Below are 18,239 nucleotides of genomic sequence, written 5' to 3'. Positions count from 1 at the left end.
CCAAAGCTTCTAGTGTAATTTGACTTTCGCAAATGCTGGTAGCAGTAAAATTACATTTTTAGTTTCTCACTTTAACTTTCCTGTCTCTGCTCTGCTTCTTATCATCTTCTTAGCCTATTCCCTCTTTATAATTTCTTTTCAAAACACTTCTTTGAGAACCATAATTCTCGTAGGGAATTTAAGAAGTCATTTTTTTCCTACAGGTGAGGGGTTCACAAACAAGAGGAAGGTCAGAAACAGCTGAACAGGAACATAGATTATATTCTGAACCCTCAAACAACAACCACCAGTTGTCTCTAGCCTTTTTGCTGAAATCAAGTGTCACTGTCTGACTGATAATTTACGGTGGAAAAAATTTGTCCAAGAGTTTAGTGGAAAAAATTTTTAGATTCATTTATTCTGTAAAGTGACAGTGTAATCTAATCTCATAAAGTCCCAAAGCCTGAAGGCAGGTGGTTAAAACAGAGTACTGCAATATTTCTGTGAGAAGTCTAGAATGAAATGTTGAAAAGACATGGGCATTGGTGAAATTACTTACCAGTGGTATGTTTATACCCACTTAGATTTACTTAAAAGCATGTGTGGTTATCACAGTAATTGTCTTTGTCATAACGATTGGTGTAATTATTGTGATCGCGGCTGTTATTGCCCAGCTGTAGTTGCGGATAGGTTTTATTCAGTTGACACTGTGTAATTAGGGTCTTTTTATTTCTTCTTCAGTTGGCAGTTCTGCAAGTAGTAGTGCCACAAGGAGAGATTCTCTATCTACTAGCTCTGACTTGTACAAAAGATCTAGTAGCAGCCTAGCACCCATAGGGCAGCCATTTTACAATAGTCTGGGATTTTCCTCCTCTCCAAGTCCAATAGGCATGCCTCTGCCAAGCCAAACGCCAGGACATTCACTTACGCCACCGCCATCACTTTCATCACATGGATCCTCATCCAGTTTGCATTTAGGTAAAAAAAACAAAAACAAAAAACCAAAAAAACACTTTTTGTTTGTATGTGTGTATGTATTTCTATGTGTAAAATATATGTTGCATAAGAGATGTCACATTACCTTTGCTGTTAAACAGTTTTGTAATGAAGAGGGGCCATTCCCAAAAGGTGAAGAGCACACTCAAATGCTCACTGATTTGACAGTGGAGGGCACTCAGCTTTTTGCAGTATCGGGCCAACAACTGATTTTTCTTCCCTTGCAGAAGCCTGATAGAGAGCCCAGTAAGACTTATTGGTCCTTTTTGTATTCTGTTTCTACCGTATGACAAGCAAAGGTGCATTGTTTTTTGTTTCTACTTCAGTGTATTACCACTTTAAGGACATTTTAAGGTGATAATGTGTTTAACAGTGAAGTGACTTTCACTACTGCCCTTTACCATGATAAAGTAGAAAAACGAGCAAAGCTTTCTATGCAAAATGTATTGAAAGGTGATTTTTGAGTCAGTGAGCCTACTGCCTCATGGCCCAGATTATCCCCAGGCTGGTGGAAAAAAGGAAAATGCATTTGTGAAAGAAGTAGCATAGGCTTTGTCAGTGGTGGCTCTCTGTTATCAGATGTATTTTTTAAGGAGTGGTGATAGTCATCTTTTAGAAAATTTTTGAGATAGTTAGATGACATGGGAGCTCAACCTTTTTTTTTAAAAAAAATAAAATAAAATAAAATAAAATTATAAAATCTAAAGAAACCCCACCACAGCCTACAGTATGTTTAGAAGAGAATGCTTCTAACCTGAAGTTACTTGATAAACTTTCCTCTTTTTTTTTGCTGTAAATATTTGTGGTCATTTAATTTGTATGCTAAAATCATACAATGAAACTGGATGTAATTTCGAGTTGCCTGTTGTTCCAGTAACTATTCAGTGCACAGTTTTGTGCATGTAATAGGCAACCTAATCCCCTGTACTTCTGTTGGTGCAAATGAAACAGGAAAAAATTGAAAAGTGTATACCAAAATACACTTTAAGTAAGAAATGTGATTTGTATAAGAAGGTTAAAAGTAATTTAAATATATTACATTTACAGTTCAGTATCCCCTTCACGGTTGAGTGCTGAAAACCCGAAGTAAAACTGGGCGAGGGGATGTTTCAGCACGTTTTATTTTTTTTACTTACCTTTTTTCCTTTTTCAGGTCTACAAAGTGCACCTTTGGGCTGAGACCAAGCATGGAAAGTTTCAGCCCAAATGGAGGCTTTTGAGAAAGTTCTGAACATCTGACAATGGGGTTATCATGGAAATCTTTTTCTTTCTTTCTTTTCAAAGTACTCTCACAATAGTTTTCATATTACTGAAAACTATACTTAAACCAAATTTTGGAAGGCATTATCTAAAATTCAAAACATTTATAAAGTTTTGTGTCGTTTCACATTTGATAAATGTTAAAAGACTTTTTTGGGTTCTGAGAAAATAAGCTGCAATCAGTATAGAGGATTACTTTTGTCAGCAGAAATTGTTAAACACTGATTTTTAATCCATCTGGACTGTTTGGCAGTGTGAACTAAGCATAATAGTTTGTTAAAATCATGTACTAGATCAGTGTGTAAAGGCCAGAATATACAGTTGTACTCTGAAAATTGACACAGTCTTGTTGGCTTCCCTGTGTACTGCCTCTTCATCTTCCAAATGAAGCGGACCTTGATTATGGGTAAACTTTTTGCTTCCTTAGCAAATCAATCTGAAATTTGGAAACAGAGGTCTTTTGGATTTTTGCTTTCACGAGATGCAGTACTTGTTTTTTAGCATGTCCTGCACCCTGTCCTGTGCCGTATCTTTGCGCACCCAAGGTGCACCATCGCAAAAAGCTGAAGACTATTTCTGTAGTTAATTGTCTGTCCTGTTAAATTTATTCTGGTGTGTTCATAGTCACTCCTGGAAGCATTTGGTTTGTTCTCACGTATAAAAAAAGTAAAAAGGCAAAGCTTTCTCACCGAATGAGGTGTTAATACCTGAAATCAAACGGGGTCTGTATTTTAAGGGTATGATTATCATGTAGTCACTTTTCAGAGTAGAACAACATTGTAAGTTCATGTCTGCATGCAATTTCCATTGGTATTCTGATAATGCCTGTCAAATGCAGCTCTCCCTCCACCTTTGAAACTTGTTGTCCTGCGTGCTTATACCAACAGGTTCAGCTAAGTTTAACTCCTGTTTTAAAATGGGCATCAAACTCAGTTGCTCCTATTTCAGCTACCAGAATACTAGAGCACAATACTGGGAAAGGGTGCATGGTTTTATAACCCCTTTGTCAGACACTGCTGCAATTTGTAGCTTAAAAGACCCGTTTCCCTTTTACAAGAAATTTGTGTCATTTTACTGTTTTTTTATCTCTTCTCACCAACTCTTATCCAACATCCTAAAATAGGAATGTGCTAATTACTTTGTTCTAGTGTCAGTTTGCCTGTATTTGAAGGGATTTGTCAGTTGTCTGTTAACTGCTGCTTTACTGTAATCAGTTGGAGCAGTAAGGTCATGAATTTGAACTACCCTTTCACTCCCAGGGACAAAAAAACTGCAAGAGAAAGTATCTTCCCTATGTTATAAAAAAGCCCGTTAGATTGGTAGCGCTTCCTCTGTTTGATGGTACATTGCAGCATTTGAAGGGTTTGATGTAGAGTAGGACTCTTAAAATCTGGGCTTTTGGAGGTGATTGTTTTCTGTGCATTGCAAGCCAAGCTTGTTGTTAGTTTAGGTTGATGTTGTTTCATCTTCAGAAGTGGTCATTCTGGGTAAGAGTAAAGGCCCCTTGGCAAGACAGTATGGAGAGCTTTGCGCTGCCTCTGCTGTGTACCTACTCTGTAGGGCTTCGGTGAACCAGGCATAATAAGCACTTGCGTTGATTCATGAAGTGTACATACATATATATGTGCACGTATATGTGTAATTCTGTTTTCTGTATGAAGATGAAATTTTTAGCTGAGGATGAGATGAAGCTACTTTTTTACAGGTGAACAAGTACTTTGTAGAACTGAAGCTTAAAGCGTTCATATATTCATACGTATTTTGCTAGAAAATAATACTGCTGACTGATTTAAACAGTTACTGGTTTATGTCCTGGTTAGAAACAATTGAAGAAATACTTTGGTAATAAGTACTAACAGACTAATGCTATCAAAATAAATGTGCCTAGATCTAGTTTTTAATATTTTTTCATGTTCTCCTTTACATTAAACATGCTATTCATGTTAAGGACTTAGTAATTTAACGTGCTTTGTGTCCTTGAAGTTTAGTAAGGCTCTGGTTTAGGTGGTCTATATCCTCTTTGTACCTCTGTGCCTTTTCTTCCCTATGGACTGGCCACAGGGATTTAGGTTCAATTAAACTGTAAAACAACTTAATATTATTCATTGCATTTGAGCTCTTTATTTTATGAGATCAGAAGTGATAGCTAAGTGATTATCTCAAGAATTAACTGCACGCTTTATTCCCCAGTGGTTTGCAATTATGTGGCTCTACTGATGCCTGATAAGTCTTTTAAAACTTCGCTGTTTGCACTGAAACTTCAGTTTATACTAGGTGCTTTATTCAGTATGGTGTGTTCCCCAGATAATTTATAAGACCTAGGCTGTTAGCTTTCTAGTTTCGAATCAGAATCTGTAAAACGAATGTCCTGAGTTCTTGAAGAGCATAGGGATGCCGGAGACTAGCCAGGAGGATTTGGGTAACTAGGATTCAGATTCCAGTTTTCCATTTCTAAGCTGCTCACACAAGTTTTCAACAAGGAGACCAGCTGTCCTTACTGGCCGTACGAATGCACTGGTGGTTTTGGACTGAGAAAGTAACAAGTACAATATTTAAGAAAATAGTCCATTGTATACGGGAGTATATCTGCATATAATAAGTACCTATGACAATATGCTTTTGTTTTGGGGTTTTACTGTTTTTCAAATCCGCAAAGTTGCCACTGAGCTATGATAATAAAAGGCTACATGAGAAGGAAAGCTAATTACCCATTAAATTACTGGGTTTTATAATAGTGTCCAGGGTTTTACAAGGTCAAACTCTCTGTGTGCTTTTGAAGTATGACAGGTTCTTCTAGGTACAATGGATATATTTTCAGCCTTCCTGCATTATGATCCTTAACGTGGTTGTCTGAAGTAGTTTCACAGGCTAGACAGGAGTCTCCCCAGTTGCAGCATAGTCCTCTTAAAAAGGGATGGTTCCCAAATTAGACTGAAGGAAGGCTTAATACTCCTGAGTGTGAAACGTGTTGTATACGCGCAGTTCTACTACACATATATAGTGCATATTTGTTAAAAGCTACCGAGGTTCTTAATTTTTTTTTATTTCCTGGATAAATTGTCACATTTAATTTATACTTACATGAAAGCTCAGTTGAAAAAAAAAAAAACCCACACTGAAACAATTCCTGATTCACATGTGCAATTCCATGACCGTGTATGCTAATCAGAGCCATGCCGTTTGTGAGCACCTAGTCAGAACTAATAGGGTACTCTTAGTTTCTGGCACAGAATTGAGCATGTGATCGGTGGAGAAATAGAGATGCTGCAACAGGAAAGCAGCCTGTAAGACTTCCTTTTAAGCGGGCTGTGCTGCCCTCTCCTGGCATTAAATAGTGATGCTACCCGGCATTTACAGGGGAGCTAGGATTTCATTCGTATATTTAATCAATCTAGATGAGAAATACTATAATTTCAGGTGTGTAACTTTTTGTTCTTGAGAAGGCCGTTCCTAGAAGAGAAGTGACTGTAGAGCATCACTCTGCATACAGCTTCACCTGCAGGATGTTGGGTTTCTTTTTTCTTTTTGTCTGCTAGTATCGTGTTGCTGTCGGCTCTTTTCTGGAAATAGTGATTGTCAATGGAAGCTAAAAATGATGGTTAAAACCCCTTCGTTTTTCTGGCTGTAATGAATTAAGAGGCTTTAATTTAAAAGAAAACCCAGTGTTTTTTAAAAGGCGCTGTGGGGCATAAAGTATTTACTGATCCTTTACTGATTATTACCACTGAATTTTGAAAACTAATTGTAAAATAAATACTAATTACTCCTATTTTAGGTCATAATCTTATAGAGTGCGATAAATGTGATGCTTGATATGTCTTGCAGAGCACTAACATTTCAGTTTCCGGTATTGCAATTTGGCCTTTCAAAAAAGATACTTTCCCATTAATACATTACCAGCCCACTGTAACACTTGTTGCCTGGCCTTATAAATACTTGGAACCAAATGAAGGCTTGGCTGGGGCACTGTCAGCTGATTTTTTTTTTATTTTTTTTTTAATTAATTTTGTAATAGAGCACCATTCAAACAGCACATACTGCAATTTGGTTTAAATTCAAATGTAGATATTCCTTCTGTTGACTGTGAAAGGGCTTTTAGTTACTATGTCAGTTTCTAGATAGGGAAACTGAAAATGCTTTCCTTTTCCAACTCATACTCAGTAATTTTGGGTTGGGGTTTTTTGGAATTTTTTTTAGGTAGTAGAGTTGAGTTTTCTAGGTGGGAACTGTCTTTGAATACTTCTGTGTGTATTATAATAGCAGTACTCCTTTTAAAATCATACTGTAGTTGGGAAGGATGCTTTGTTTGCATGCTGCTTACGATAATTGCTGCCTGTTGTAAAGTGGAGGAGAGAGAGGCCTGCTGGAGGAGTTGAGAGTGACATGAAGTGGTTAGAGAGCAATATGTGAGGAGAAATTCACGGGACTGAGATGATGGCCAAAGGTGGAATCACTAGCAAGAAGGAGTTGGACCTAAACCTAGGAAGGCAATTCAGTTCTTAGAAAGTAAGGAAAGATGAAGTGTAGTGAGAGTGATGAATGTTGTCGCAGCAAGAACAGGACTTCATGTTTCTAAAAGGAACTTCAGTTTCATATATCTTTGGTTGTTTAGAATGAAGTAGAGCATTCTTAGTTACTTGGTTTGAAATTTGACATATTTAGTGCTTGCAAGAGGTACCAGATTGAAAGCCTGGGATGCTGAAGTCATCAAATACCCTGCAGAACAGGTACAGCAGGACAAGCACCATGTGTGCCTCCCCAAAAATGCCCTTTCATGCCATAAGTTGGAAAAGTACCTCAGTAGGGACTGAAGGGTAGTTCAGATTTCATGGTCTATTTTGAAACAATTGGCTAACTTTGAGACTACTAACAAGGGTGTAAGTCAGTGTTACTTGTGAAGTAGAAATCTGCCCACTAAGCTAAGGCCCACCCAGTTCTAAAGTTTCTGTAGGTCTGGGTGGATGCTCACTTTACCTGCTTTGTTATATCCTTCTAATGACATTTCTTTTCCTGGTGCCCTTCACGTAAAATAAAAATGAGGAGGAGAATGGGTTTATATATGGGAAGATAAAACTATCTAACTCCTCCAACCGTAATGAGGTAAATATAAATAACAAGACAAGACTGTTGGTTCCTTTTGCTCCAGGGTGTATCCATAGTTCTAGTACACTTACTGTTTTACTGTTGCTTGTTTTCCTTACGGCTTTTACTGACAGAGCTGCTTCCTTGTAGGAGGACTGACAAATGGTAGTGGTCGCTATATTTCTGCAGCACCTGGAGCCGAAGCAAAGTATCGCAGTGCGGCAAGTACCTCCAGTCTTTTTAGCTCCACCAGTCAGCTCTTCCCTCCTTCACGCCTTCGTTACAGTAGGTCTGACATTATGCCTTCTGGACGTAGTCGGTTGCTGGAAGATTTCAGAAACAATCGTTTCCCTAATCTTCAACTAAGAGACCTTGTTGGACATATTGTTGAATTTTCCCAGGACCAGCATGGTTCTAGGTAATTATTACAGTAAAGTGAATAACTTAATAATATTTTACTGCTTTGATATTGTTATATTAACATCAAACATTTGAATGAGCTGCTAGTCATCTTGATACAAAGCATGCAATTAGTTGGAGCCCGTGCTCTTACACTGACCTTTTTCTTCTCTAGGAAATTTCATTATAAAGGTAGTATAAATTTAGCTGCTTGTAGAAGTTCTCAGTGTAGAAATAGCCTCATAACTAGACTTGTAAACTCTAGTGTTTAGATGTCAAAAAGGCGTTGATTAAGTAAACAAAATACCTGGCATCTGGAATGTAAAACTGGTTTTCAGCAGTACATCATCAGGTACTTAGTTATTGTTATTCTCTTTATCTTTGATCCTTTTCAATTGAAAGGTTTTAAGTACAATTTTACTAAAATGTATCCTTTTATATGCAAAGGCGCTACTTTCATTTTAATAAGTTTCATAAAAGCTGAATACTTGCTTTAGAATTTTTGAGGTGTCTCATTGAAACAGCGTTGGAGAGGTTTTCCTGTGGTTTATGTAAAGCATAATGTACCTTTTTTTTGCACTTAGATTTATACAGCAAAAGCTGGAGCGAGCTACTCCAGCTGAGCGCCAGATGGTATTTAATGAGATCCTGCAAGCAGCATATCAATTGATGACTGATGTGTTTGGAAACTATGTAATACAGAAGTTCTTTGAGGTAAGCATAGCACTAAGTGTAAGAACAGAAACGCGAATGAAATGCTGTAAAATCTGATTAAATTTAACTGCCTTTTTTCTTAACATCATAGCAGAATTCTACTGGACTTTTACCACAGAACCCAGGCGTGTAACACTGCACACGTGTTTTCTGTTCTGTATCCCCTGCTTTTTTTCGTAACAAGCACAGTTTCTCTTTACACTGGTGGTGCGTGTGTTGGTGAATTGGTGAATGTACGGGCTGCACACGTAGCCAAGCCTTATGAGAGTGTTACAAGATTTGACTTAGAAGAAAAGGCAATACCTGTATCTACCTGTGTCCTGGAAAGTTATATGTAGGAAAGGTATCTAGCATAGTATACTTTTCATCAAGGACCATATCAGAGTACCTGAGTGGATGGAAGGTGAGGCTGGAAAATAAGATGGTTGCTGTGAACAGGAATGTAGTTTTTAATGAGTAATCTACGAAACAATGTGCTCACTTTTTTTATTTGATATTCTTTTCTACAAATCAAAATATCTTCTGAAAAGCATGGCTGTCGTGTGGTATGTAAGATCTTGTCCATCTCAAGGGTCATCAGTTGCTGTTTTTTCTGTAATGTTGGGCTGGGTGGATACGTAGATAATCATTGTCAATTGAGTGTTTTCACCTTAATTCTGCAGGCGAGTTCTCAAGACAAAAGTGCGCTAGGCCTTAAGGGACTCTTCATTTTTTAAGAAGGAAGGTGAAGTTATTTGAGCTTTTTTCAGAGCCTTAGGTGACTTCAGGGGTGGGGGTTCTCAGGAGTGCTGCATGAATGTTGCTGGTGCCACCCAGCTGATTGTCCAGGTGGGAGAATCACTTGAGAGATCACAGAAGGTGATCACTTCTATGTGGTCTCTTGTACTGTGCCATCTGAGGAGCTTGTGCGGGCATCTGGGAACGGGGTTATGTGTGGTATTATGAAGCTTGACCGGCTTCTACTCTGCTCAGTGTGGAGCAGCACAGAAGGTTGTAGTAGCCTGGTGAAGGGAATAACAGGGGCAGGAATTAGCTACTGCTGAAAAACACTGGTTGAATCGTACTCTTAGGCAGCCAGTGTACAAAACCATTTTGATTTTGTTCTGCAAAGCCCAAATATTTCTAGATTTCCCAGAGCCCCCGTGGTAAGAATGACTCTTCAAGCCATGTGAAGTTAGCAAGAAGCTACTTCAAGGGTTGAAATCTTCATATCCCCCCCCCCCCTCCCCCCCGCCCCTTCTTTTACTGGTTGCTTACTGTATACAAAATCTAAGATACACTAACCTGTACAAACTTGAGATATCAGAGAAAATCTGTTCTGAATTAATACATTACAGTAAGCTGTAATTAATGTGCCTGTTATAATTTGTCTAAATAAGTGGGTTATTGCACTTGCATATTCCTCCAGGCAGTCAAGTATAAACTACTTCGATCTCTTCAGTTGGCTTTCAAGGTGATGCATTTGGTAGGAGGTATGTGACTGGAATGTGGAATATTACAAAATGTTGCATTTAGAAAGCTTCTGGTAAATATACCCACCGAAAATACAGAGGGAAGAATCTTTCAAGGCACATAGCAAACCTGTAACACATTGTGAAAGTACTTACTCTGTCGTGTAAATTCCAGCATGCTGCAATACGTCTTCGTTTGTTAACAGCGCGTTTATTTTCTTTTAGTTTGGAAGCCTGGATCAAAAGTTAGCCCTAGCAACACGCATACGTGGTCATGTTCTGCCGTTAGCCCTGCAGATGTATGGTTGTCGTGTGATTCAGAAAGCACTTGAGTCAATCTCACCTGACCAGCAGGTAATTGTAAGTTAGAGCAATACTTTTTTTATTTTATTTCTTTTTATTGCACCTATCTTTTTACTTGCTTAAATTCTTGATTGTTGCTTTCATTATGAAATGCCCTAGGGACTAAAATAGTTGTTTAAATTAAATTTCTGAGGGACACAAGTAAACCGTCAGTGAATAAGAAGATTGGACAGTTGGGATGAAATGGAATATTTCTTTGGGGGTGGGGGGAAGGAAAAAAAAAATTCATTGTAAAGAAAAGGTTAATCTTTTTTTCCAGAATGAAATGGTGAAAGAGTTGGATGGCCATGTTCTGAAGTGTGTGAAAGATCAAAATGGAAACCATGTTGTACAAAAATGTATCGAGTGTGTTCAACCCCAGTCGCTCCAGTTCATCATTGACGCGTTCAAAGGACAGGTAGTGTCAACAGTTAGTTTCCTCTTCTGCAGGGTTGCTTTGATTTGCAGCATATACAAGATAGCATTTGACACATTACAGTCAGCGTGGTATAAGTAGAGTAAAAAGGGATGATAAAATGGAAAAGCCGTTGAAGAGACAGTTAACATGCTGTGAAAAGATGAATCTGTTGGAGATGAGGCCCTAGAAAGACCTGTTTGGATGTGTTATAAATACCAGTAGAGGAATTTGGCTTAAGGACAGGCTTTCTGTTTCAGTTTTGTGATATGCCATTTCAAATTTCCTTTATAACTTCTAACGTTGCCGGTTTTGATGTAATAATAAAGTATCTGCTCTCTAGCGTATATTTTTTTCATTAAAATTTCTGTTTTCTTCTTCATAACTGTGGGTTATGGTGCAAGTCTGTCTTTCAGTGTTTCCCAATTAATGTCTATCATTAAGGAAATACTTGGAAGATATAGGTGAATCTGTTCCCTACATATGGACTAGTGTTAAGTGAAGGGGGGTGGTATTTGTTTGTTTAAGGTTGGGGGTTTGGTTTTATTTCCAAAAACGTTACTAATATAAGATTGATATTGTGCTGCAGGCTAGAGAATATGCTGCAGCTAAGTAAGATTTTAATACTCTAGACAAATGTGTACTTTTATAGTCTCAAGAAGAATTGTAAAAATCTTACTAACTTGGCTGTGTTACTGAATTTTACTTTCATGGCTGGCCAAAATCTACAATATCCTTCTCTCACATTTTAAACAGCAGCAATACCTGAATTATTGTTGTACGCTGTAGTAAATGGCATACAAAGGTTTCTAGGGTGGGGTCTTTCTACATCCGAAAGTATGTATGGAGTAGATGAGATGCAGTTTTTAAACTGTAAACAGAGGCCCTTGACTAAAATGTGACTCTATTCACTGGACATCCATCCTCAGCTCCAAGTAATTGTATATAAAAAATATTACATAATCTGGGGTGGCAGATGAAAAATACCACACTTTAGACATCGATCCAAACAATGCAGGCAGGTGAGAAAGATATGTACTGTTACATGCCATGACTAGTTAGACAAGATTCTGTGTTCAGTTCTGACCAGCGCTGATTCTCAAACCTTCTGAATTAATCCCTGAAACACAAGCCTGGCTTCTGGAGAATCAAGGAATAAGCAAGGTGTTGACTGTATGTTTTGAATACTTCTTTGCAAATTCTCTGTCTGTAACAGGGAGCCTGTTGTATGTGCTGGAATGTGAAATTTGTGAAAATCAGCCACCGTAATTGAACTCCTTTTTATAAACGTCAAAGTATTAATATTTGAAAACTAAGTACGAAGATAAAGGGGAAGCTTGAAAGGTGAACAGCGCTTTACTAAGGGTCGTACTTCAGGGCTTTCCTTTGCAGCGAAGTAGGCCAGAAACGTTGTAATGAAAGCTTGGGTTCTTAGTTGTGTAATTGCTGGAGTCCTTGCCACACAAAAAAAATGCATTTTCATCTTTTCCTGACTTCTAGTGGAGCTGGAGTTTTGCTATTGGCAGGCAAAACTTTTTTTTTTTTTAATAGAAGTAATTGGCATGTTCAGTTCCATTTCGTGGTAATATTGCTGTATCTGTGAACTTTGGGTGGGTTAACTTCCGTTTGCATCCTGCTTTAAGGTGTTTGTACTTTCAACTCATCCATATGGGTGCAGAGTAATTCAGCGTATTCTGGAACACTGCACTGCTGAGCAGACTTTGCCAATCTTGGAAGAACTGCATCAACACACAGAACAGCTAGTGCAGGTTAGTGCCTGTATTTGTTTCTTCATGCATTTTAGGCTTTTTTTTGTTGTCATAATTTATTCCTGTTTCTTAGTTAAAGAAATAGTGTAAATGCATTTGCCTCTTTTTAGTTGTGTAGACATTGATTTTTTGTTTTTCTTTCCTTCCATAGTTTTAATGAAAATGAATTTGGAAGTTGGGAGGCAAAGAAGATATAAAAAGCCTTTTTCTTACACTTTTGACTGTAGCTTCGAATATACATTGCAAATGCACAGAATTAGTGTATTTTCTTTTATTGCAAAGATTGCCTTTTTGTATTTTATCTTGATTCACTCAGGTGTCCTTCTAATAATTGTTCCTAAACACAAATACATTGTCAAAAATACAAACGTTGGATATTGTTACACAAAAAGGGCATCTTTTCTAAAAGAAGGCGAAAGACCTTACACAACACGACTTCCTGTCTTGGTCCGAGGTGAACCAAACGAGCGCTACAAGTGGTTTTGAAATTGAATCAGTTTAACATACTGGAAGGGCCTTGGGGTTCAGTAGGAATTTCCACACATAAAAAGGAAAAAATTGCCTTTTGCTGCATATTCACAGTCTAGTTTTATTTATTTATTTATTTAGTACGTACAAGTCTCTAGTTAAAACATAACTGTGTTGGGGAGATATTACGGCTGTTAAAGAATGATGATCTTCATTTTGAGGACTTCTTTCTTTAAGACGATAAAAGGTACCCTAACAAAATGCTGGTTTTACAGATTATTTACGTTTTGCATGTAAATTTTGTGGTCTATTAAGTAATTCTTGATGCAATATTTCTTGCATCACTTTGTTTCTATAGTGTTGACATAATTGTATTTTTCCTTATATCTGTGCAAATAGTAAATTGAAAGTGTGTACAAATGTACACTGTATGGATTACTTGGTGTGAACACAAAAGAAAATTGAAGTCATCTTATTTTCAGGATCAATACGGAAATTATGTTATTCAACATGTACTGGAGCACGGTCGTCCTGAAGACAAGAGTAAAATAGTTTCAGAAATAAGAGGAAAAGTTCTAGCTCTGAGTCAGCACAAATTTGCCAGGTATTGCACAGCCTTCACATATTAAAGATTCACTAACCTTTTACAGTTGTAGTATTTATTTGTTGTGTTACAAAAAGGATGTGATAGGGTTAGGTTTTTTCTGTTGTGTAACCGCCTGAAATTTCATGTTTTTATAGAGATGAACTGTAGCGGTATTTTGTACTGGATTTGGGGAAGGGAAAGGGGGAAATGCTGTTCTGTAGCAAAACAAGGAAGATTCCACAGGTTTATGAGATGGGTTTTGTTTACCTGGTACAAGTGCAGGGAATGGGTTCCAGGTCTCCATCTGAGGATCCCCAGAGCCAGGTGAAAGGCTGTCCCAGAACTCACTTGATATGCCGATGGCGATAAGCTGGGACTTCCTGACTGTCTGTCGGTCCAGCCCAGCAGTTGACAAGGCTGAAAAGGCCAGCCTTAAGAAGTGGTTGTCCAGCCTGACAGAGATTTCATATATTGGGTAGTCTGAAAGACAATTGTAGGAGTCCTGAACTACTCTTAAACGAGAACCTAAAACTCGTCCTTCAGTGTTTTTTGCTGAAATACAGATTAGGTGCTTTTTCCTAAGTAAAACACACCTCAGAGTTCATCTTGGATGATTTAGTGAGACTAACCTTGTCATCAGCATTAAGTAGAAATGCACTGTGACGTGGGGGCATTTGTTTTAAGCATTGGTTGTATGCAAACCAGCAAGTTGGTCTGGATTTTATTTTTCTTTGCCTAAATAGAACTGTTCATAATCCTCTCCTTGGAACTTGCTTAATTTCTAAAGTGCAAACCTAGGACCAGACTCACTTTGCTGCCCTGTAAGCATTGATGGCTTTTCCAGCTTCTGAGATGTCTGGAAGGTCAGAGACTTCCTCTACAAAAAGAAACATGTGACAGTATCTGATCTGGGTATGCTCCTGAAAAGCGCCTTTATTCGAAAGGCGGGAAGCCTCATACCTGGCTTTCTCTGTTGCGTCTTAAAAGGGCCCACGACCAAACCAGATGTACTAGAATGCATCTGCAACCTGAGGTCCAGTATATCTGCTGTCAGTCCAGTGGAAAATCTCTCCTACAAGATAATAAGTATGAGAAAATTACTTTTTTTTTTTTTACAGAAGTAGGAGTTTATAATACTTTTAACTTTCTCAGTCATTACAGACTAGAGATTTGGAAATCAGGACTTGGTGCGTTTCCCCTGCGCTCTTTGTGGTGTTAAGACACTTGAACTGTTCAGATAAATTTAAAATTCCTGCTTAAAAGAACGTTGCACCTGAAGTCACTGAATGTGTTTGTCTTATTTTTCAGCAATGTGGTAGAAAAATGCGTAACTCATGCTTCTCGTGCTGAAAGAGCTTTACTTATTGATGAGGTCTGTTGCCAGAATGATGGTCCTCACAGTGCCTTATACACCATGATGAAGGACCAGTACGCCAACTACGTTGTTCAGAAGATGATTGATATGGCTGAACCCGCTCAGCGGAAGATAATAATGCACAAGGTATATCGGTGTATGGTTTTATTGGTTCACAGAACGTTACCTGTGCTCACTTTTCTGCTAGACTGCCTTTCCCTCTGGATGTAAAACTCACTAGTTCTGTCATCTTGGACTTGATGTGTAAACATCAAATTCAGTGGAGCTCAATAAAGCAGAATATATTCAGGTCTCTGAGCGCTGGGCTAAAAATGTAAATCTCCAGGAAAGTTTCAGAAGCTGGATTTCATAACTTCTCCTCGTGCCAGCTTTTCCTTGAAAATACTTTCAATACAAAAAGGTAGTATCTGTCATCTTTGTTAATATAGCAGAAGAAATACAGGTTTCTCTCTTTTTATTTGCTGGTTGCTGGGATAAATCCGTTCTGCAGTTCCCCCAAAAGAGATTCCCGCCCTTCCCAAGGTAGGGGCACATCTGCTGCTGCCCAACACCTGGACCTGGACAAAAGAGCTGTTGCCACAGTTGCCCGAGGCCGTTTGACACAGGGCCCAGTATATTCCTGCGGGAGCTCTGCTTCCCCCAGTCACCAGCAGGGCACTCCACAGAAGAGCTGCCTCCCTTTTCCTGTGACAGCTATGTCAGTTGTTTGGTCAAAGTCACGAGTTTTACATCTTTCCAGAAACTTCCAAAACTTTGAAATACAGGCTTCTGACATTTTTTACATTTTGTATTTTTAAAGTGTAGGAAGGTCTACTTAAAGTTTTTGAGGGGAAAAAAAATAATAACGAGTTTCTTCTCACAGATTCGACCCCACATCACAACTCTGCGTAAATACACCTACGGCAAACACATTCTGGCCAAGCTGGAAAAGTATTACCTGAAGAACAGCGCTGATCTGGGGCCGATCGGTGGACCACCAAATGGGATGCTGTAAAAGGCAGGCAGAAGTGGGAGGAAAATGGAATTGTGAATGATCAAAACATACAACTTAACTATAAATGTTCTGATTTTTTTAAATCTATTTATTGACTTTGTTCATCCATTTGTAAAATTTTTATTCTTGTGTATATTTTTGGGGAGTGAATTATTAAAAAAAAAAAAAAAGAAAAAATATCTCCAGCCCTGATCCGGAGACCTATCAGATTGGATGGCTGGCAAAGCACAGAATGCCTGTATATGATGTAATTGTATCAAAATAGCTGTCACATATTTTGTAAATTTTTACCTTGTAAAGTCACTGAAATAGTTTTTAAAGGGAAAAAGTACAGTATTCTTTTAATACACTGGCTTGCAATCTGGTAGGTCTACCCAGCATCATAGCACAACAGGTTTATAGAGTTGTATATAGAATTAATCCTTATTTTTCCCTTTTGTGTGAAGTCTTTTATACCAGATGAAAATTGATCAGCTGCATAAACATTATTTAACATGTCGAAGAGTTAAGTTGTATTTTGGTGGTTCACAACACGCTACCCAAATAATAAATGGGGCACGGCAAGTTGGAGTGGGGAGTAACGGAAACTGCCCAGGACGAGCTTCCGTCCCTCGCTGCGGATACAGCGGAGTTTTTAAATGGGTGCCCTAAGGTTTTCTCTAGCGATGTATTAAAAATAAAAGTGCTGTATATACTTATATATTTAATTGTTGTACAAGGTAGAGGGGTTAAAATGATGGTGGTACTTCCACTCAGTAAAGGACGCTGTTGGAAAAGGAGCGAACCCTGTGTTAACTTTACAGGCAGTTTCACAACGCAGGAAGAGTAGAGATTTGTATTTTTTTATTTTGCATATAGAGTTGTAAGGATTTGAAAGTGTTGAGCATTTATTTTGCTTTCTCAACTGTAGATGCAAAAAAATAGGTATTGATGGAGAGAAAAGGGGCCACTGAAAAGTAAACTTGATAGCTCAACATTTAAGCATGATTGATTAAATATTCAGATAGCTTTTTTGCTTCCTATAAATATATGCATTGTATACGTGTAGTTAATAGGTGTAAGTTTACAATTTGGAAACAAATCTCTCGTTTCGATGTTTATTACAAGCCTTGCTAATTTAGTAGTGATGCTTACCTTGGTTGTACAGATGTACATTTGTAAACCTTCATGCTGTAAATGTAATTTGTTTTACCCCTTTTTGGGACAAAAATTTGCATTTTAGTGTATATTCATATCCCCGTTCCCTCTTCTCCCCCGGCATATAGTGTTGTATAATGTAAATTTATTTCAGCAAATCAAGAGTGATTTTTTTAAATTCTATCTTTATATGGTTTCAGAAATACGAACCGGCTTTCTTTTTATCTATTGTGAGAAACATTATGTTTTGTTTATAACATAGCCATTGATTCTGTTAATATGGACACTTTGGGAAATCAATCTGTTCAAATTTTAACTCGGGATACTAGGCATAGTGAGAAGTGGACTGAAATACTTGGTTATCACAGAAACCGATGCTTCTTCCATCTTAATAAATGTGGCATGATTTTTTTGTACAGAAGAGTACTGTATTTTTGAATAGCCTTCTCCCAGCATAAAGCAAATATGTATGATACTGTCAATTTTTTTCTCTGGACATATGACATTGTAACAGTAACATAAAGATGATGTACATTTACAAGCGGCCTTATGTACATTTCCCAATGATCTTTTTAAGGCAGAATTGTGACCATATGTGTATAATTAAAATCCTTTTTAATCCTTTGCCTATGGAAATATTTTGGAAAAAGCTTACTTTGTATATTCAGTTTCTGAAAGATAAAGAAAGTGCTTTGTATGTTGTTGAAGTAAGTATTTTGTGTAAAACATTCGTTTGGATGGCTTAACCGGAAGTTGTGATCAACAGGGTAGTTGGAAAACGATGTCTTGAGCACTGATCAAATAAAAGGCTGTTAGGGTAGGGGTCTGATCGTGAGGAAGGAAGATAGTGGTGGTGTAAACTTGTGCAAGGAGCGAGTTCTGTCGCGTTACCCTGTGTGTCAGGTTTACACCCATCTTACTCAAGCAGACGGCTGAGGCGCTGCTCTCGTCAACGGCGGCGTTAACTCATTAATAGGCCAGCGGGCGAGTTTGGTGCTGGACCTGCCGCCCCCCTGGACGCACTCGTCCCCCTCGGTGACCCCTTTGCCCCGCTGCAGTGCAGCCACAGAGGCGGCATTCACTCGGCAGGCGAGGCGGTGAGTGAGGCTGTCGGGGCGTCCAGGCAGCAGCCGATGGTGTCCCAGCACTTTGTCCCTGCAGCCCTCACGCCGTGGCTAATTTACACAGTCCTAGAACCGTCATCCTTCGTGCTTTCAGTATCTTGAACGTAATCTTCCACTTGCTCTCCTAAAACTTTGCACAAATTCTATC

General features: G+C 38.3%; 1 protein-coding gene across 8 annotated transcripts in view; it reads left to right on the top strand.

Moving 5' to 3' along the window:
• Nucleotides 1–17,603, top strand: part of PUM2 (pumilio RNA binding family member 2) — a 72,673-nt gene extending 55,070 nt beyond the window's left edge. For 4 of the 8 annotated variants that reach the window (XM_086460340.1, XM_086460336.1, XM_086460334.1 and 1 more), the window contains 9 exons: nt 721–957; nt 7,468–7,735; nt 8,301–8,430; nt 10,107–10,241; nt 10,504–10,641; nt 12,282–12,407; nt 13,358–13,479; nt 14,770–14,962; nt 15,699–17,603. In XM_086460340.1, coding sequence (XP_086316466.1) covers nt 721–957; nt 7,468–7,735; nt 8,301–8,430; nt 10,107–10,241; nt 10,504–10,641; nt 12,282–12,407; nt 13,358–13,479; nt 14,770–14,962; nt 15,699–15,830 — 1,481 coding nt within the window. In that variant the 3' untranslated portion in view covers nt 15,831–17,603. Of the gene's footprint in view, nt 1–720; nt 958–7,467; nt 7,736–8,300; nt 8,431–10,106; nt 10,242–10,503; nt 10,642–12,281; nt 12,408–12,558; nt 12,602–13,357; nt 13,480–14,769; nt 14,963–15,698 lie in introns of those variants that run through there. The other 4 variants (XM_086460335.1, XM_086460338.1, XM_086460337.1 and 1 more) reach the window with 4 other exon arrangements.
• The last annotated feature ends 636 nt before the right edge of the window (nt 17,604–18,239 follow it).

This window comes from Leptosomus discolor, chromosome 2 (genome assembly GCF_034619465.1).
Source record: "Leptosomus discolor isolate bLepDis1 chromosome 2, bLepDis1.hap2, whole genome shotgun sequence".
Lineage (NCBI taxonomy): Eukaryota > Metazoa > Chordata > Aves > Leptosomiformes > Leptosomidae > Leptosomus > Leptosomus discolor.
Note: the sequence above shows the minus strand (reverse complement) of the source record. Positions and strands in the feature narration are given on the sequence as shown.